This window comes from Puma concolor, chromosome E2, assembly GCF_028749965.1.
Source record: "Puma concolor isolate L17-30 chromosome E2, mPumCon1.1.hap2, whole genome shotgun sequence".
NCBI lineage: Eukaryota > Metazoa > Chordata > Mammalia > Carnivora > Felidae > Puma > Puma concolor.
In genome coordinates, this window is record NC_141681.1 from 36,145,164 (window position 1) to 36,166,120 (window position 20,957).

At 43.3% G+C, this 20,957-nt stretch overlaps 2 protein-coding genes across 6 annotated transcripts in view; both read left to right on the forward strand.

Annotated features, from left to right (window-relative positions):
* Nucleotides 1-8,717, forward strand: part of ABCC11 (ATP binding cassette subfamily C member 11) — a 69,051-nt gene extending 60,334 nt beyond the window's left edge. For all 3 annotated transcript variants that reach the window (XM_086689506.1, XM_086689507.1, XM_025920480.2), the window contains 5 exons: nt 1,218-1,377; nt 4,233-4,311; nt 4,984-5,097; nt 7,978-8,142; nt 8,270-8,717. In XM_086689506.1, the coding sequence (XP_086545632.1) occupies nt 1,218-1,377; nt 4,233-4,311; nt 4,984-5,097; nt 7,978-8,142; nt 8,270-8,362 (611 nt within the window). In that variant the 3' untranslated portion in view covers nt 8,363-8,717. The remainder of the gene's footprint in view (nt 1-1,217; nt 1,378-4,232; nt 4,312-4,983; nt 5,098-7,977; nt 8,143-8,269) is intronic.
* An 8,335-nt stretch (nt 8,718-17,052) lies between these two features.
* Nucleotides 17,053-20,957, forward strand: part of ABCC12 (ATP binding cassette subfamily C member 12) — a 95,572-nt gene continuing 91,667 nt past the window's right edge. For all 3 annotated transcript variants that reach the window (XM_086689511.1, XM_086689512.1, XM_086689513.1), the window contains exon 1: nt 17,053-17,217. The gene's annotated coding sequence lies outside the window, so the exon portion shown is untranslated. The remainder of the gene's footprint in view (nt 17,218-20,957) is intronic.

A 20,957-nucleotide genomic window follows, 5' to 3' on the forward strand; every position in this document is an offset into this window, starting at 1 on the left:
TGCTATCATGGAAAAAGTCCTGCTTTTCCACTGGAAAAGATAGGTGTTAAGTCATCAAATTAGGAAATAAATAAGGTAATTACAGATTGTGATGAATGTCATGGAGGAAGTAAAAGGGTGCCATTAACAGAGTAATGGGGCTGAGCTCTGGTGAGCTACAGTGGCCTGGGCTCTGAGGCCAGCATTTTAGCTGAGCCAGGAAGGATGGATAGGGTGCAGGGGAGGAGTGTTTCAAGCAAAGGGCATTACAGGGCTCTGTTAGGGCGAAGAGCAGGTCCAGGAGTGAAGTCCGGGTCCTGCTTCTCCTTCCTTCTTACCATTCCTAGACCTCTCTTATCAGCCTCCTTCTTTGTCCTCTCCGTTATGACTTCTTTCCCTCCCTTCCTCTCTTATTACTTTTGGGAGGTCTGGTCTAAGTGTAGCTCCCTCCTTTTTTACATTGTTCAAAGACGCTCCTCAGACTTGATTCTTGCCCCACTCTTGTGTGCCTAGGAGCTGCCTCCTCCAGGTAGACCTCTAGGAAGACAAGAACCTTCATGGGTCTCCACTTCCTCAGGCCCCCTGCAGGCCTTGCACTCCTGCTAGGTGAAGAGCTTCTACCTGTGTTCTTTGGTGTGTCCTTCCCTTTCTACTTCTTGCCTGCAATTGGCCTGAGAGGGCTGCAGTCTGACGTAGAGAAGCTACTATGGGTCTAGGATGTGATGAAGAAAGGTGAGGAGGGCAGAATGTTGAACTGGAGAGCACTGTTCTCTCTCAAGGAAGCAGCCACACTTAGCTCCTGCTGCTCGTTATGTGGGAGGATGTGGGACTAGTGTTGCCAGTTCTAGGATTCAAGAAGAGCATGCTATTTGAAATTTTGTACATAGGAAAAAAAAAAGAAATTTTGTACATAGGATCTTTGGATTTTTTAAATGCTGGCAAAAATTTAGAAAATAACAGTAGCACTGTGTGTGTGAAACAGAATATATGAATGGCTGGATATACCCAGGGGCTCCAGTTGTGCCCTCTGATCTAGGCTGTAAGAAATCTGCTCATGGTTTGGGGCACCAGTTGGAGCAGAGACTCCACTCCTCTTCTGCTCTCTCAGGGCTCAGGATGACAAAGGATGGGCCATGGAGGGAAGCAGGTCAGGTGTGAACTCCAGGTGTGGCCTGTGCTGCTTCTAGTGCAAATCAGGAAACTGCCTTTAGTGCCCCTGCATATTTCTTGCCCAACAGGGAAGTCCTCCTTGGGAGTGGCTCTCTTCCGCCTGGTGGAGCCTGCAGCAGGCCGGATTCTCATAGATGGTGTGGACATCAGCAGTATTGCCCTGGAGGACCTGCGGTCCAGGTTCTCAGTTGTCCCTCAAGATCCTGTCCTGCTTTCAGGAACCATCAGGTAAAGCAGAGGATGGGGTCCTGGGAGGGGTGGCAGGACCAGGATGCCAGGGCTGGGCTGTCTTTGGTTAGCTGGTGCCCAGTGCTCCAGTTTTGGGGCCTCTGATCTCTTGGCAAGCTGGGCCACTCACTGGGACTCACTGAAATGTTCCTGAAGATTGAATGAAGCCCTGATATACACAAGAGCACTTTGTAAACTATAATGTGGTAAACAAAAGAAAGGCATAATTTTTAGTTTTTTAAAAACTGATGGGATTGGTCAGATTTTAGTTCACCATTAAGCATTTGCATTATGGCTACCATTTTATTCTTTTATGTCTAGATGTGGTTTATTCTATTCTCTCCTCCCACTGGATAAAGCTGAAGGAGGCATTTAGGCTAGATGTTAGGGAACATTTCTTCACAGGATGCACATTCCAGGCAGAGGAGAAGTGAACAAGAATCCAGGCAGTTCAGTCAGCAAAGCAGATGAAACTGGATCTTTCAGCCTCTTCACCTTTCTATTTCCTCAGATGTCAACTCTGGGACTAAACTTTATCCAGATTCATACTCCTACTTAACAGTGCACATTAAAGCTATGTTGGAACATTAAGGCATGGAGATTGAGGAAGTCTAATGCATTAAAAATGAAGCTAGATTCCTCATGTTTTAGGGATGTTTAAGGGGCATTATCAGAGGCAAGAGGATAAACTGACCCCTAGAGCTCCATTCAATCATTTATTCATTTATTCATTATTACTTCCTCCCTTTCTTCCCCTCCTTGCTTTCTTCCTCCCTTCTGCCTCCTTCCTTCTCTCCCTCCCTTTCATTTCTTCCTTCTATCCCTCCCTCCCCTTCCTTCCTCTGTCCTCTTCCTTCCTTCCTTCCTTCCTTCCTTCCTTCCTTCCTTCCTTCCTTCCTTCCTCCCTCCCATTCCTTTCTTTCTTCCCTCTCCTTCCTTTCCTCCCTCCCTTTCCTGCTTCCTTCCTTCCATCTTTCCTCTCTCCCTCTCTCCCCCCTCCCTTCTTTCATTCATTTAATTTACCTTTTCTGAGGCTTTCCTAGGTCCAGACATTGTACTAAGGCCTGAGGACACTTGGATGAATGATCACTGCCTGTACTCCTCCTGAGGAGTTCAGAATGTAGTCATGGGGTGGGTGGGTGGGTATAATACACTTAGACCAGACCTCCCAAAAGAGACATAAGAACCAACAGATTATAATACAAGGGGATATTTACCAGATCAGAGATATGAACAAAGTGTGAAAGGAGCCCAGAAGTAGGTCAAATAGCCCTACTTGGGTGAATCCAGAAAGGCTCCATAGAGGAAAGGATATTTGAGCAGAGCCTTGAAGGATAAGTAGGAGCTTGTCTGGAAGAAAAAGGGGAGAAAGACTTTTTAGGAAGAGTGCATAGTATGTGCACAAACAGGGGACTTTAAAATGGTTGTGTTAGGGGAATGAGATAATATTTAGTGATAGATCTCTGTGTTAAGCTAGAACCTGGACAAATCTATTGTGCCTTGGTATAGGTGTAATAAAAATATGAATTAACATTTTTTGAGCATTTATATGTGCTAGCCCATGCTTTAATGTTCTGTCTCATTTAACTGTCACCCCAACCCTATGAGGTAGGCACTACTGTTACCTTACTTTATAGGGGAAGACACTGAACTTAGACAGGAAAAGTGACTTGTTTCAGGAGACACACAAGTAAATGGTAAAGATGAGGTATAACTCCAGGTAGTCTCATGCCTTAGCCAGTGATATTCCCCCCTTGCAGCAGGGAGAAGTGTGAACTAGAATAGAGGAGACCTGGGTTCTCTATCCATTACAGTTTCATCTATCTCTGAGTGTCTCTGATTCTAGCCTATCTCTCAGACTGACTTGTGGTGTGACCTTGAACAAGCATTTAACACTGATAAGCCATAATTTCCCCATCAACCAAAGGGGTATACCCATCCCTTGAGGGGAAAGGGTGTCAATGAGTCTGTCTATGAAAATGTTTTGGAGACTATCGAATATCATGCAGATAAGACATTTTACCTCCTGCTTTAATACAATCTAGCCCTACACACAAAATGTGTGTGTCTGCCAAAACTGGGGACAGATAAAGCAGAGATTAAGAATAGGTTTTAATCAGAGGTGCCTGGCTGGCTCAGTTGGTTAAGCATGTGACTTCAGCTCATGTCATGATCTCGCAGTTTGAGAGTTTATGAGGTTGAGCCCTGCATCAGGCTGACAGTTCAGAGCCTGGAGCCTGCTTCAGATTCTCTCTCTGTCTCTCTCTCTCCCTCTCTCTGCCCCTCACCTACTTGTGCTCTGTCTCTCTCAAAAATAAATAAAACATTAAAAAATATTTTGGAGAAAAAGAATAGGTTTTAATCAGGACTGAGTGGTTGCATAACGCAGGAGAATTAATAATGTTGCCTATGCCAAATGAAAGTGAAAACTTTAATGGGTATAAAGTCCAGGTAGATCCCAACCTGATGTTGCTTGGATGATCGATTAGGATTTTTTTCACTGCAAAAGACAGAAAAATCAACCCCACCACAGTGAGATACCACTTCACTCCTACTGGGATGGCTATAATGAAAAAAGAAAAAGGAACATAATGAGTGTTGGCAAGGATGTTGAGAAACTGGAACTCACGTTCACTGCTGGTGGGAATATAAAATGGTACAGCCTCTGTGGAAAACAATTTGGCATTTCCTCAAAAGTTAAAAATAAAGTTACCATATGATCCAGCAATTCTTCTTCTAGGTAGATACTTAAAAGAGGTAAAAGTGGGACTTGAGCAAATATTTGTATATCAGTGTTATATAGACTGTTCAATGGTTGCATGTGGTTATGGAACACTTCTCTTCTTATACGGCAGATTCAACCTAGACCCCTTTGACCGCTACACAGATGAGCAGATATGGGATGTCTTGGAGAGGACATTCCTGAGCATGACAGTAAGTAGCTCCAAGACCCAATTTTTAGTTTTAGCCTGCCTCTTCAACAGCGGTGCCTGTTGGTCCTTTGGGGCTCATCTCACATGATATTCCAGATGCTGCCATTTTGGGGCATAGATAAAATAATCTTATGGAGATGAGATGATTTTGGATTCCTAAATAAAGTCTGATGGCACTCAGACACTAACAGTGAACCAGGCATGTTCTAGGCTCAGGGGACACAGCAAAGGCAAGGTAGGTAAAGTGTTTGCCCTCCTGGTGCTTACATTCAATGGGAGATAAACACAACAAATAAATGGACACATGAGATACTTTCAGGTAGTAACAACAGTTACTTCAGTCAGGGAGCAGCTTTTTTATGTGGAATGGCCAAGCTAGGCCCCTTTAAAGATGGGGCATTTGACCTGAGATCAAATGTTGAGGGGGCAGTAGGGTACAGATCTTCAAGAGAACATTCCAGCACAGGAGCTAGCATATACAAAGACCCTGAGATGGGAGTGAGAGAGGCACAGATAAGGAAGAGAAATATCAGCGATTGGAGTATAGAGAGATGAGGAGTGTTACAAAGTGTGATAGGGGAGGTCTGATGGGGTCAAGTTAGGTCTCACCCCACAGTGGCCGGCATGCCCACATGCCTATGTAGTCTATATCTCATTTTCCCTGATATTACAGATCTCAAAGTTACCCCAAGGACTGCAAGCAGAAGTTGTGGAAAGTGGCAGAAACTTCTCTGTGGGGGAGAGGCAGCTGCTCTGCATTGCAAGAGCACTCCTTCGCAACTCCAAGGTGAGACCACAGATGGCGCCCAGTTTGGGTAACCACACTGGCTATTTCTCCCTCCATCTCCACGGGACAGTGGGTGCTATGCTATACATTTTCCCACAAATACACAACAGGCTTCCTCATGTCACCGATTGCTAATCTTCCCATATCTTGAGTGTGGGGGGCACTCACGCTGGGCTCTCTCAAAACTCTGATACCCTGCAGCTAAGCTGAATGATCCACCACTGGAACTAAATCATGATGCATTTCCCTTAAAAAAGTTAAAGTTGAGAAGCTTATTAATTTAACAGTTTTCTATCATATATTCTTTTTAAAACTTGGGTATAAGACATTCCCTTGTCTTTTTTTTTTTTTTTTTTTTTGAGAGAGAGAGAGGGCACAAGTAAGCAAGGGGCAGAGAGAGAGAGAGAGAGAGAGAGAGAGAGAAGTGGGGCCCACACTCACCTAAAGTGGGGCTTGAGCTCACTTGATGCAGACTTGAACTCATAACTGTGAGATCATGACCTGAGCCAAAGATGCTTAACCAACAGAGCCACCCAGACGCCCTCCCTTGTCTTTGTTAGAGCTGGAAATCAGATGATAGCTGTTCCAGAGCTAATTAATTAATTAAAGTTTCAGATGTAGAATTTAGTGATTCGTCACTTACATACAACACCCAGTTCTCACCACAAGTGACAAGTGCCCTCCTTAATACCCATCACCCATTTAACCCATCCTCTTACCAACCTCCCCTCCAGCAACCCTCAAGTTTGCTCTCTATAGTTGAGATTCTATTTTCTGGTTTGCCTCTCTTTATTTTTTTCTCCCTATGTTCACCTGTTTTGTTTCTTAAATTCTACATATGCATGAAATTATATGGTATTTGTCTTTTTCTGATTGATTTATTTCACTTAGCATAATACTCTGTAGCTCCATCCATATCACTATAAATGCAAGATTTCATTCTTTTTGATGACTAATATTTATGTAAATATAAATATATATAAATATATAATATAAATAAATATAAATACATATATATGTGTGTGTGTGTGTATATATATATATATATATATATATATATATATATATATATGCCAAATCTTTTTTTATCCATTCATTGGTTGATGGATATCTGAGCTCTTTCCATAGTTTGGCTATTGTTGATAGCACTGCTATAAACATTGGGGTACATGTGCCCCTTCAAATCAGCACTTCTGTATCCTTTGGATAAATACCTAGTAGTGCAATTGCTGGATCATAAGGTAGTTCTACTTTTAACTTTTTGAGGAAACTACCTTTGCTAGTCAGGAGCAAATTTTCTCAAATTATGTCACACACAGGTACTCATATGTACACATATATCCAAAGGATACAAAAATATAGATTTGAAAGCGTAAATGTATCCCATGTTTACAGCAGCTTTATCAACAATAGCCACACTATGAAAAGAGCCCAGAAGTCCATCAACTGATGAATGGGTAAAGATTTGGTATATATATATATACATTGGGATATTACTCAGCAATCAAAAAGAATGAAATCTTGCCATTTATAATGATGTAGATGGAGCTAGAGTGTATTATGCTAAGCGAAGTAAGTCAGTCAGAGAAATACAAATACCACATGACCTCACTCATGTGGAATTTAAGAAACAAAACAGATGAACATATGGGAAGGGGAGGGGTAAAGAGAGAGGGAAACAAACAATAAGAGACTCTTAATGATGGACAACAAACTGAGGGCTGATGGAGGGATGTGGATGGGGGATGGGCTAGATGGGGGATAAGGTATTAAGGAGGGCACTTGTGATGAGCATTGAGTGTTGTATGTAAGTGATGAATCACTAAATCCTACTCCTGAAATCAATATTGCACTGTATGTTAACTAACTAGAACTTAAATAACAATTAAGAAGAAAAGCAGGCAGAGCTCAGTGGGGTTGGAAGCTTGGGGGAAGGTTTCACAGGAAGAACTATTCCCCTCTTTCTAGCAGAGATGAAAGACAGAATTTGCAACATGCATGTAGCAATTTCTTAACTACTTAGTTTCTAATTTTATGGTTACTAGGCTACTGGTGCCAAAGTTGCTTTCTCTATATTGTTTCCCAAATTTGAGTCATCACTTTATGACTTTTGTCATATCTACATACAGTCTCTCCTTTGACTTATCTGCGATGCTCCCCCCCCCCATTTTTTTTTAAAACAGCCTTATTCTAGGGGCTCCTGGGTGGCTCAGTCAGTTGTGTCCCAACTCTTGATTTAAACTCAGGTCATGATCTGAGGGTTGTGAGATCAAGCCCTGTGTCCAGCTCTGTGATGAGTGGGAGCCTGCTTAGGATTCTCTCTTTCTGTCTCTCTCTCTGCCTCTCTTGCCCACTTGCATGCGCTCTCTCTCTAAAAAAAATAATAAAACCAAAAAAAGCCTCATTCTATACAGTAACAGTTGTGAAATCATATTTCTGTGCTAGTTATATTTTTCTAATGCATATAGTTAATAAAATAAAATAAAAATGTTAAAGTAAAGAGAATGTTTATCCATATACTAGCCACACCATCTCATGTGCCATCCGAGGGTGTGCATATGCCTCACTTTGGGAAATGCCAGTCTGTGTTAATTCAGGCAAATAGGAAGGCAGTTCATAAAACAAGAAGTTGTGACTGGGACATTTTCATTTTCAAGAACTTAATTCTCTGGTTGCAAAAAAAAAAAAAAAAGCTCTTGGTCAAGACCTAACATTCTCTTCAACATAATGGACAATTAGAGCTCAGAGTTGGTTTTAAACTCGATCCAAATCTTTCCATCTTTCACCTGAGGGACTCAGTGGATTAGTGGTAGACCCAGGTCTAGATCCAGGGCTCAGGGCCAGAGGAAGCTGCCTTCACCCCTGTTTTGTGTCCACCAGATCATCCTTATTGATGAAGCCACAGCCTCCATTGATGTGGAAACCGATACCCTGATCCAGCACACAATCCGTGAAGCCTTCCAGGGCTGCACAGTGCTGGTCATTGCACACCGCATCACCACTGTGCTCAATTGTGACCGCATCCTGGTCATGAGCAACGGGAAGGTGAGACTTGAGTCCCTGGGGCAGTGGGAGGACGGGTGCTCAGGCTAGCACCCCAAGGAGGCCTTTGGATCCTTCAAGGCTGAGCTCAGTGGTGTCCCTCCCTTCTCCTCCTTTTTCACTCTCCCAGGTTGTAGAGTTTGACAGGCCTGAGGTCCTGCAGCAGAAGCCTGGGTCTGTGTTTGCTTCCCTGTTGGCAACAGCCAATTCTTCACTGAGCTAAAGGGGACCGGTGACTGTGTGGAGGCTGATGGCACAGCCAAGTGCAGCTGTGAGGCCTGCTGTCTATGACCTTCTTGTGTAGAGATGGCTACTTCTCTTGAAAGCAGGGCTGAAACATGCTCAAGGTTGCTGGTAATGGGACAGAAAAGAAGATTGAGGGGAGCAAAACCTGGAATAGGCCACTCTGTGGCTCCCCAGACCTGAGAACCCCCGCACACCATTTGAGACCATGTGGACAAATCATCATGTGCCTCTTTTTAACTGATATGTTGAGTAATTTCATAATAATGTGAAACTTTATTATGGTTTCTGGATCTGTGTGAAAAGTATTGAAAATGCTGTATTGATTTTGTAAAAAAAAAAAAAAAAAAAACAACAAAAGAAAAAGTTACATTGTCTATTCTGCTTTTTTGTTAAGCTAGTACTCCATTCAGCTGCAGGGAAGAGAGATTCCCTCAAACGGACTTCTGGAAAAGGGACTTCTTTGGTTAATGTAATGGAAAGGTCCAGAGAAAGTTCTAGGTTGGGGGCCAGTACCTAAAAGACATCTGCCCTGTGAACTCTGCCTCTTCTTCTCTCAGTGATACTCTTCTTTTATGGCCTTACTCTTTGACCTTCTCTCTCCTCATGGTGGTAGCAAGGCTGCCAACAGCACTAGCCTCACGTCCTACCAGCTTAGCACCCTGGAAAGAAGTTTCCCCAGATGATACCAGGAAAAGTTTCACGGCTAAATTTCATTGGGCCGACTCGGGCCATGTGCTCATCCTGAACAAGTCACGTGCTAGGCTGCTAGATACAGTGACTGCTCAGGCCCAAGTCACCTGTCCACACCTGGACCTGGGGATGGGGTCAGCTGCCCTGAATCATATGGACTGAGAATGGAGGGGGTTATTTCTCCAAAATAAATTTGGGGTGTTCTTACTACATGAAGGAGAAATGGCCATAGAAGCTGGGCAGGCCCCAAATAGTAGTTGTCTACCATGTTTATTTACTGATTAGAGCATAAACGGGTGGAAAAAGGGTTAGTTTATAACATGTGCCAACTGGAAAAAAGATTACTTATCTCCCCACTCTTCCAATAGCAAAGGTAGTTATTTTCAACTTACCTCTAAGAGGAGCTCATTGGTGGGAGCAAAATGTTTCAAAGTATTTCCTTTTTGTTTTCAGATTATAGTGTTTGATTTGGTCAAAAGAAAAATTGACTCAATGGGGCACCTGGGTGGCTCAGTAGGTTAAATGTCCAACTTTGGCTCAGGTCATCATCTTGCAGTTTGTGGGTTTGAGCACCGCATTGGGCTCTGTGTTGACAACTTAGAGCCTGGAGCCTGCTTCAGATTTTGTGTCTACCTCTCTCTCTCTGCCCCTCCCCTGCTCACACTCTGTCTCTCTATCAAAAATAAATAAACATTAAAAAAGAAAAAGAAAGGTTGACTCAGTAAGCAATTATATCCTGCTCTGTTTCTTGCCCTGGGGTAGGTAGTGCGGGTGTAATGATGTCCCTTTGCTCATGGAATTTGGAATCTTATGAGAGTGAACAGTAAACAGATGGTTCCAGAACTGAGTGGCAGGAGGCAAGGACAAGGTTCAGGAGATGTGCACAATTACAGCAGGCTTTCGGGTAGAAGCAAGATTGTGGTTTGCTGAGACATTAAAACTGAACAAACATTTGCTGGGGCAAGGAAGAGTGTTCTAGGCAGAGAGAACAGCAAACAAATCCCCATGAGAAAGAACTGTGACAAGGTGATGCAATCTTTGGACCAGAGGACAAAGCTTGAGTCCCAGAGTTAGTGACACATATGCATCGCCTTCTATTCCCTTCCTGGGGTTTTTAGGTAGCCCCTGCTTCTCTTTTTAAGGCCATTCCCAGGTGAGTGTCTTTTCTCTCTTAAAAATCCCTTTGCCCAGTTTATCCCTTTCTCCTCTGCCCTTGCCTTTATCTTCTTAGGCTCTGAAGAGTGCCTGGGAGCCCCTCTTGCTCCTCTCCATTGCAGTGCTGGGGTCACAGAGCTGCTCATCTGCAAGTTGAAAGTGACTCTATTTACCCTGCTCTGCCCCCTCCCAGAGCTGCTGTGGGACAACTGCATGCACCACTTGTGAGAGGGAACTCCATAACCTGAGTGCCACTCTGCCATGCTACTTCCCTAACACCAGATTTAGCAACCATATTTTCCTCAAGTTAGCCAGCAGATGGCAGACTCTTCCCAAAAATGAGAGGAGAGACTGCAGGTTTCAGATATAGATCTACTGAAGTCCACCAGGGGAAGTGTGGACCCCTGAGGTAGAGCACAGAAGCAAGAGCCCATTTCCACTCTGTCTTCAGGGCCCCATCTTACCTTCCCCTGAAACAGCCTCTCTTCCTGGAATGGTTCTCAACCTTGGCTGAACATTGGAATGACCTAAGGAATCTTTAAAGCACTGATGTCCAATTGAGGTTTTGATTGATTTAGAATGGAGACTGAGACTGGGGATTTGTAAAGCTTTAGGAATTTAACGTGCTGCAAAACTTGAGAACCACTGGCTCAAAGCAGCAATAAAACAGAGCTTTTTGAAAAATTATATGTGTATTTTAACAATATTGGTAATATTTTATTTTCTAAGCTGAGTGGTTAAGTATATGACTTTGTTACTGCTAGAACTGATACATGAATTCAGCAAAGTCAGGGTACAAAATCAATGTACAGAAATTCGTTGCATTTTTATACACCAATAATGATGCAACAGAAAGAGAAATAAAGAAACTGATCCCATTTACAATTGCACCAAGAACCATAAAATACCTAAGAACAAACCTAACCAAAGATGTAAAAGATCTGTATGCTGAAAATTATAGAAAACTTATGAAGGAAATTGAAGAAGACACAAAGAAATCGAAAAACATTCCATGCTCATAGATTGGAAGAATAAATATTGTCAAAATATCAATACTACCCAAAGCAATCTACACATTCAATGCAATCCCAATCAAAATTGTACTGGCATTCTTCTCAAAACTAGAACAAACAATCCTAAAATTTGTATGGAGCCACAAAGACCCCAAAAACCCAAAAAAATATTGAAGAAGAAAACCAAAGCAGGAGGCATCATAATCCCAGACATTAGCCTCTACTGCAAAGCTGTAATCATTAAGACAGTATGGTACTGGCACAAAACAGACACATAGACCAATGGAATAGAATAGAGAACTCAGAATTGGACCCACAAATGTATGGCTAACTAATCTTTGACAAAACAGGAAAGAGTATCCAATGGAAAAAAGACAGTCTCTTTAGCAAATAGTGCTGGGAGAACTGGACAGCAATATGCAGAAGAATGAAACTAGACCACTTCCTTGCACCATACACAACAATAAACTCAAAATGGTTGAAAGACCTAAATGTGAAATGGGAAACCATCAAAACCCTAGAGGAGAAATTGGGCAACAACCTGTTTTACCTCAGCTGCAGCAATTTCTTGCTCAACACATCTCCAAAGGCAAGGTAATTAAAAGCAAAAATGAACTATTGGGACCTCATCAAGATAAAAACTTCTGTACTGCAAAGGAAACAATCAACAAGACTGAAAGGCAACCAACAGAATGGGGACAGATATTTGCAAATGACATATTGGATAAAGTGTTAGTATCCAAGATTTATAAAGAACTTACTAACCTCAACACCCAAAACACAAATAATCCAGTGAAGAAATAGGCAAAAGACATGAATAGACCCTTTTCCAAAGAAGACATCCAGATGGCCAACAGACACATGAAAAGATGCTCAACATCACTCATCATCAGGGAAATACAAATCAAAGCCACACTGAGATACCACCTCACACTGGTCAGAGTGGCTAAAATGAACAACTTAGGAAACTACAGATGCTGGCGAGGATGTGGAGAGACGGGAACCCTCCTCTACTGTTGGTGGGAATGCAAACTGGTGCAGCTGCTGTGGAAAACAGCGTGGAGCTCCCCAAAAAATTAAAAATAGAACTATCTTACAACCCAGCAATAGCACTACTAGGAATTTACCCAAGGGATACAGGAGTGCTGATGCATAGGGGCACATGTACCCCAATGTTTATAGCAGCCAAATCTTGGAGAGAGCCTAAATGCCCATCGACTCATGAATGGATAAAGAAGATGTGGCTTATATATACAGTGGAATAGTACTTGGCAATGAGAAATAATGAAATCCTGCCATTTGCAACAACATAGATGGAACTGGAAGGTATTATGCTCAGTGAAATAAGTCAACCAGAGAAAGACAGATATCATATGTTTTCACTCATATGTGGATCTTGAGAAACTTAACAGAAGTCCATGGGGGAAGGGAGGGGGAGAAATAGATACAGAGAGGGAGGGAAGCAAACCACAAGAGATTCTTAAAAACAGAGAACAAACTGAAGGTGGATGGGGGTGGGGGAGAGGGAAAATAGGTGATGGGCATTGAGGAGGGCACTTGTTGGGATGAGCACTGGGTAAGCCAATTTGATAATAAATTATATTTAAAAAAGTATATGACTTTGTTTTCTTTAATTCTTAAATACATATTTTTGGGCATCTGAACTATTTTGTAATAAAATTTTAGAAATTGCTATTTGTTATTTCAGAAACAATGCAAAAATAATTGTCATGAGAGAATGTAGAACTTGGTTCCACTTCCTTATATTTATTTAATGGTTTGCTGTTATATGTATTTTCAATTACATCCCAGTGGAGAGGAGACCAGAGTATTTTTGGTGCCCAGGTTTTTTTTTCTTTAAATTTGAGTCCCTAATTAAATTAATTGATTGTTGTTGTTTTAAGTTTTTATTTTAATTCCAGTTAGTATACAGTGTAATATTAGTTTTAGGTGTACAATATAGTGATGCAACACTCTCATACATTACCCCGTGTTCATCATGACAAGTGTACTCCTTGATCCCCATCACCTATTTCCCCCGTACCCTCACCCACCTCCCCTTTGGTAACCATCAGTTTGTTCTCTGTAGTTAAGAGATAATAGCGTGGGCAGAGGATGGATGCACTGGTCCCTTTGCAGAACTCCTAGTTCTGATAGCTGGTCTACCCTTACCGAGTTCTGGCCACCATTGCAGCAAGTGTGTGCAGTATCATTGCAAAACCATTTCTCATTATAGAGAAGAAAAGTACAATTTTCTGTTTTAAATGTTTATTTATTTTTGAGAGAGAGACAGAGCATGAGTAGAGGAGGGGCAGAGAGCGAGGGAGACACAGAATCTGAAGCAGGCTCCAGGCTCTGAGCTGTCAGCACAGAGCCCGATGGGGGGCTTGAACGCACGGACTGTGAGATCATGACCTGAGCCGAGGTCAGATGCTCAACCGACTGAGCCACCCAGGTGCCCCAATTTTCTGTCTTAATAATGATATTTCTTGCCAGATCCTTGGTTCCTGAGAGCTTTGTAATCTGAGCTGAATCCTAGCAATGATTGTACTGATCCAGAAGCTTCTGTTCCAATATGAGGGCCCCAGTCCCATTTGGCACTCATTGAAATGCTCCCCACCTCTTCACCTCATTATCCTGGGGTTGTGCCTGGTTCATGATTTAGAGCTTACAGAGCATTACAGAGCATTCCACGGACATCATTTCCCACTAATGCATGCCATAAGGCTGTATACCATTAGAGATAGCTGAAAGTTTTCACTCTGATCTCCTTAATGGTTAGTGAGAGGAAGGAAAGATGTATTACAAGATCTTCACAATTCAATCATTTAAAGAAAAAAAATTAAGTTGTTCACAATAAAGCCAAGTTTTCCTGGTCCGGAGAAGGAAGGGCCACCTTTCCCGTGTGTGGGCTTTTGTGTTCACAGGCTCAGCTCTGAGCCAAGGGGCTTGCTCAGGGCTTGCTCAGGGCTTTAAGATCTAAGTGATGAAGTGGAGGCCAGAACTCCCGTTTTCTGCCCAAGAGCATGTTTCATCCTTTCTTGGGGAGCCTGTTCATGCGTTTCTGCTTCACTAACCTATGTTTGTTTGAAATGCCCATTCAAATTCTAAATTACTTCCCAGATTCATTTGACATCAACCTTGTCTGGTCTTCCTCCTATAACTCTTTCCTTAGTTCATAAGGCAAACAAACAAAAATAAAAAACCCAAACCCCTTCCTTTGTTGTGTACTTCCACTGGACAGATTCCAACAGTGACCCAGAAGATAGGATGCTTATTTCTCCTGAGATCCTGCTAACTAAAAAAAATTATTATTCACAAATAATAGTTACCATGTATTGACTGTTTACAATGGGTAAGACACTGTATTCAGCCCTTTCCTTACATTACCTAATCCTCAATTAACTTACAATGCTTTGAAGTTAGTGTTCTCATTTTGTAGTTGGAGAAATTGAAATTTAGAGGTTTGAACTCAGATCTGATTCCAGAGTTTCTATTCTTAACCACTCTACTGACTATATAACACTATAACACTATACTGACTCTGTAACACCATGCATTGATTTCTGTGTGTATGTCTATCAATCTATCAATCATCTATTATCTACCTATATCTGTATATACACCTATGTGTATGTATATATTGTAAAAAATTATTTACAAAAATGTTTTTGAGGTTGATTGAGCTTATGTCTTTTATTGTTTATTGAAGACATGTTGATAAAAGTAGAATAGGGAGAATTTCAGACAGAGATTTGCTTTGGAATAAAGAGCTGGGGAAATTCTCAAGAGGAGTGTTTCTGAAGTTTTCCATCCAGCACCACCGTCGGTATTTGGGCACACAGGCTCCTGATACATGCATATATATTTATTTATAAATGATGTGCAGCATATGCGTGTATATCACTGTCCCATTATATTCATACACAAAAGTACCATTTTAATAATGATGCGGGGAGCCACCTGGGTAGCTCAGTAGGTTAAGCATCTGACTTCAGCTCAGGTCATGATTTCATGGCTTATGGGTTCAAGCCCCACTGAGCTGTCAGCACAGAGCCTGGAACCTGCTTCAGATTCTGTGTCTCCCTTTTTCTCTGCCCCTCCCGTCCCCTGCTCTCTCTCTCTCTAAGATGAATAAACACTAAAAATAAAAATGTATAATGATGCAGAAAAATATAGAAAGGATTTCTAATATTTCCTTCCTGTACTTCAAAGGGTTCTCCTGCCCCCCTCATCCCTGGGCGGGGGTGTCTATGCCCTGCTCAGTGGCTGGCCTTCCAGGGTGTATGCGCTGCCTGGGACAGGGGCTTGTCTGCTCGTTTCTTCAGGCCCCCTTGGGCAGAGACTGCACACCCCCCTCCATCATTTCACTCTGTTGCCTGACAGGCCAAACAATCGTCTTTATGTAGTACCAAAATGCTGTGTCCCAGTAGAGATCCATCTCTGCCAGACCTTCTACGAACTTTGGAGAAAAACCACTCATCAATCTGCGATGAACTTGACAGCTTTCAAATCTGTTTGGAAATTGTGAAAGTAAGTCTAGGCTGTGTTTCGGAGACCTCCCGGGGTGGTTGTGAAGATCAAGTGATAAAAAGGAAGAAGAACTTCAAGACATACAAAGGGCTCTACAAATGTCAAGTGATATTATTAGCAGTGATTTGCATTTATGGAGGAAGGAATGGAGACAAACAAAAGGGAATATAGACCTGCACAAAGGGAGCCTCTGCAAGGCAGCCCAACCCCGAGGCCAGGGAACCTTCCTTGGGGATCTATTTTTCTACAGGGCAACCTGTGTACAGACCCTCCCCACTTCCCACCTCCCTTTTGGGCACGAAGTGAAGTACCCTGTTGGGGGGCGGCAGCCTCCTCTGAGAACTATATCCCAGGAGGTGGAGGAGCCAGAAACAGCCAGCAGGGGGAGGGATTGACCAGGATAAGAGTAGGAAGAGGCTTCTGGCAGGGTTGGAATACTATAGTAGAATGTGACATAAAATCCGTGGGAGTTAGGCGGAGGAAGTCTTCTAAGGTGTCTAAATGATTCTTAAAAATGAATCAAGATGTGTTATTTCTGAATTCAGAGATTTGCCTGCTCCCAGCCATTCCCTGGCCACCATGGAATCCTTCAGCCAGCTCTGAGCAAGACCCCATGGCCAGGCACTTGAAGGATCTCAAGATGCTGGAAAAGACCTGCACCCCAGAGTTTGCAAAGCCGCGAGTGAGATAAACAGGAAATTTCATATGTAAGAATCAGCAGTCAGTGCCAGTTTCTGACTTACTTTTCTTGTAATTCAAGAAAAAAAAAGAGGTCAAAACACCTTTTATGTTTGGTTAACTGAATGGAGAATACATGAATGAGATTTTCTCTGTTTTGAAGGTCAGATCCACGCCCCCCACACCCCCCCCCCCCCATCTCTTGACCTCAGAGTTGCTTCATCTTTGCAGGATCTCAGAGAGGGAAATGCATGCTTTTTGGGAGAGAGGTCCTGACTGGGAGTCAGGAGACTTGGCCTCTGGTCTCATCCTTGCTCTAGGCCAGTCATGGAAGATCTCTATTCCTTATTCTCCTCACTTGTAGAATGGGGCTAGTGGGGGGCATTTTTTCTTTTATTGATACAAAGCTGTGATATGACAGGCTTGGAAGGGTGGCCTTGCAAGCACACTGCATGAACTTGGCCATCAGTGAAAGAGTAGGATGGGGCTACAGGTCCATCTGGGGAGGGGGCAGTGCCCTTTAACATGACAGAGGGAATGTTGGCCCCTCAGAGTTCCCTCCATAGGCATGGTGGGAGCGACAGTTGAATGGGGCAGTTGGAGAGGAGGGCTCCAGACAGGTGGGACAGGGAAGCCAAATCTAAAGTCTGTGGAAAGAAGAAGACTCAGACAACAGGCAGCAGGCAGTACCTGCTGAACCTCATGACTTTGGACCCTTCCTCCTCATCCATTCCTCCTCAGGACGCTAGTGTTTCCTGCCCAGGTAAAACTTCTCTCTCTAGCAATCAGCCCTGGGTGCCCTTGTCTCCATCCCCAGGACTGGCTGTGGTGAGTGACACCACATCAAACTGTGGCTGCCCACGCAAGAATAAGCAGGGACCGAGGGCATCCCAGAGCAGAGGGGAGGCTTAGGGCTCTTCCATTTTTGGACCCCCCTGGTATGTAAAAGAAAAAGAAGTGCCAAGCCAGGGTATCCAAATCTGTGATACACAAGAGCCTACACTGAATAAATGAAGTCTTTTAACACACCCATATACACACTGTAGTATTCACAATTTTATTACAGGACCTATTGTTTTAAAGAAACTTAAATTCATGGTGCATTCCTGTGTGGTTCAAACAGATCCAAAATGGGAGTTATCATTGTCCTTCCATGTTGTCAGAATATCTCTGTGATTGAATGGGAGACCTCACTTGGAAACATCATCACAGGCCACTGTGTGGGGCTTTCTGGAAATGAGAAGCCTTGGGCAAAGCCTCTGCCCTCATTTCTGCACCCCAGGCTTTGCATCCTGTCACCCTTGTGTGCTTTCTTCTGCTCCCTCTCAATTTCCTTCCTCCCTCTCCCAATAACAGTCCCTTCTTGGGGGTCTGGCTACCCACTTGAGTGCTGGGACAACTGGACAGAGTTTCTCCTCTGAGCTGGAGGCTGGTCAGGGCCTGGAGGAAGGGGCTATGGGAGCTGGGGAGAGGGCATGGGACAATTGGATCTTGGTAATTTTGGTGGCTTGAAATTAAGAATGGATTTATCAAGAAAGCCACAGGGGGCACAATCTCTTATCTCGGAAGGATTTTATGATTAACAGGGTATCTGCATTTGATTGATGCAGGGAGTCCTAAGGAAAGACTTCCATTATGGGCACCAAGGAAAACAGAATCCAGTTCTCAAACAAGAATAAATACTTGTTAATTTTCTGGGTTAGAGAGGCAGAAATGGAATTTAATTGAGCAAAGTGAGTAGGTGTGGAAAATATTGCTACTTGAAATGCCCTGTAGCTATCTTTTGCTCTCCCCCTTTGGAGAGCAAGGATAAGGAAAAATGAATCCACTATAAGGAAATTGCAGTGCCAATGTGAGGATAAAGGCAAAGTTCCCCAGATCCCTGGAGTCAGGGAGGCAATAAGGAGAGGTAGGGATCGCAGCAAACTAGAGCATGTCTGCTCTGCCAGAAAATGGTTGCTGCTGCTCAGTGTGAGGTGATTGTGGCCACACAAGCATACAGAGCTCTCTGATATTTTGTCACAAGCCAGGGCCTTTTTTTTTTTTTTTTTAATATGTTACCTGCTAATTCAAATTCAGAAAAATTAAACTGTGCAGACCAAATAAAGCGGACCTGAAGTTGTATGTGGTCCATAACCCACCAGTTTGTGTCCCCTGCTCTAAATGGAGACCTTTCTGCTTCTGCCTTGTCAGGCCCATTGAGGTCAGGTTGGGGATGTCTTGCCAGAAAGCAGAGGGATGCACCAGGGACATTTTCCCATCCCCTGCCAACCCTCAGATGCTCTGAGTGGAGAAAAGCTGCCAGGAACAGAGTCATGGTGGCTGCAGGGGCCCTGGCTCGGCCGGGTCTCTGCTCCTGTCAGCTCCTATCAGGGCCCACCCCCACCCTCTGGCTGCCAGCAAGCAGATTTGCCACTCCAGGCAGCTCCTCGCTCCTGGCAGAGGATAGCATGACAGACGGGGATAGAGACGTTAGCCAAAGCAGACTTCCTGATTTAAAAAGTCTCATTTTCCCTCTGGGGCTGCCAAATTTAGCAAGGTGCCATTCTTGCTGCAATGCTTCCAAGCCGTCTTAGGTAATCATAACTCCACATTCCCTGTGGAGTGCTCAAGGAAATTACCTCCCAGCACCAGTTTCCTACGCACTCTGATTACTTGAACAAGGCCAGGGAGGCCTGGTCTCCTGTGTTTGGCATCTTGGAGTCCGGAACCCTTAAGACAAGCTGATGACAGCTTGCTGTCAGGATTCTTTGCCTTTAGGAAAGTGAGAAAAATTATAAAGGTCATAGTAAGCATTATTCATGGATGGTGAAGCCCACACTCTTAGGGAGAGGATCCTGATCATAGGGACTGGGGCCATTTAGTTTGGACAAGAGAGAAATTGCAGATGGGTTACTGGGGGTGAGCAGAGAGAAACAGTGATTGTTCTCACGCATCTGAGGGCGCATAAAGAGACATAAATGTAGCCTGTGCGGCACCTGAGTGCAGAGCGACTGTTGGCAGGAAAATCACTTTCAGTTCCACAGAAAGAAAACAATTCATTCCCTTTAGGGCTATTTCTTTAGAAAAGGTTTAACTTTTTGTTTTGAAATGATTTTAAACTACATAAAAATAACAATAATAACGCTAAGAAATTCTAACTACCCTTCACTCCGAATTGCAAATTAACATTTTGCCACATTTGCTTTAACATTCTCTGTGCATAATTATTATTTTTCTGACACATTTGAGAGTAAATTGCAGACATTTTGCTCCATTATCTCTAAGTGCTTTAGTATATACTTCCTAAGAATAAGGACGTTCTCTTGCATAACCATAATTATCACAATTATTAATTGTCAAATTGTACAATTATCAACATCAGAAAATTTTACTTTGATATAATACTGCTATGTACCCTACAGTTCATATTCTACTTTCCCAAATTGTCCCAAAATAGTGTCCTTAATTTTTTCTTTTTGGTCCAGGATCCAATGCAGGGTTGTGTATTGCTTTTAGCTGTCACGTCTCTTCAGTTGCCATTAGTCTGGAATGTTTCCTCGCCTGTCTTTGTCTTTGATAATATGAACAGTTTTAAAGAGTGCAGGCCAGGGCTTTTGTAGAATGTTCCTTTGGGTTTGTCTGATAATTTCCTCATGACTAGATTCAGGCTATCTGTTTGCTGAACTACACACGAGGGCCTTCTTGAGAAGTGACTAGGGTCTGTTGCCAAAGCTTGCTGAGTCATGGTCTGGTTGGCCAGAAGGAAATTCTCACTCAAGACACTGAGTTTTCTACAGCTAATGTCTTCTTGGATTCTTTTAATTCTTGGATTCTATGATTCTCTCTCCCCCAAATAATTTCAATTGGGTTTCAGAACTTGTAGTGGGCTCTTTCTTCTCTATCAGCTACTCTGCTTTCTACCTCTGCTTTGCTCAGACTAACCTTCTGTGCAGCCCTCAGGGGACTGCAGGCAGGGGAAGTGGCCCAGAGGCAGTGGGAAGCCACATACAACTGGTCAGTGACCCAGCTTAGCTGTTCATGCCCATATTGTGACAGCAACAGGAAGGATAGGAAGGCACTAGAAAGACTCTGCATGCAAGATAATGCCCATGACCAGATTTCCCTCCTCCTGTCTCTCTGGCCAGAGCTGGATTACATTTATTCAAGGAGCCAAGGGCCTATCCAAGGATGAGAGGCCAGTTTTCTTTACTTTTCTCAGTTTGATCATCCCTGAGCATCCCCCTCCATTGTCTTCCTGAAGCAAATCTGGAAAAGCTGAGGGGTGGGGGTGGGGCATGATGCTTTGGGTAGAGGAAGCTGTGAAAGACTTTCCAGTACACTGACAAAGGGAAGGCCCTTAGGGTGGGAGGGGGGACTTTGCCCTGGGTTGGGTCTATGCAGGGGCCAGGAGACTGATGTCTAGGAAGAGATCTAGAGCACTTCACTGCTGTTCCCACCGTTGTCTCTCTTGACTCTTGCCAGAGCCCTTGCCCAATGGTGCCCTTAAGAGCCCTACTGTGC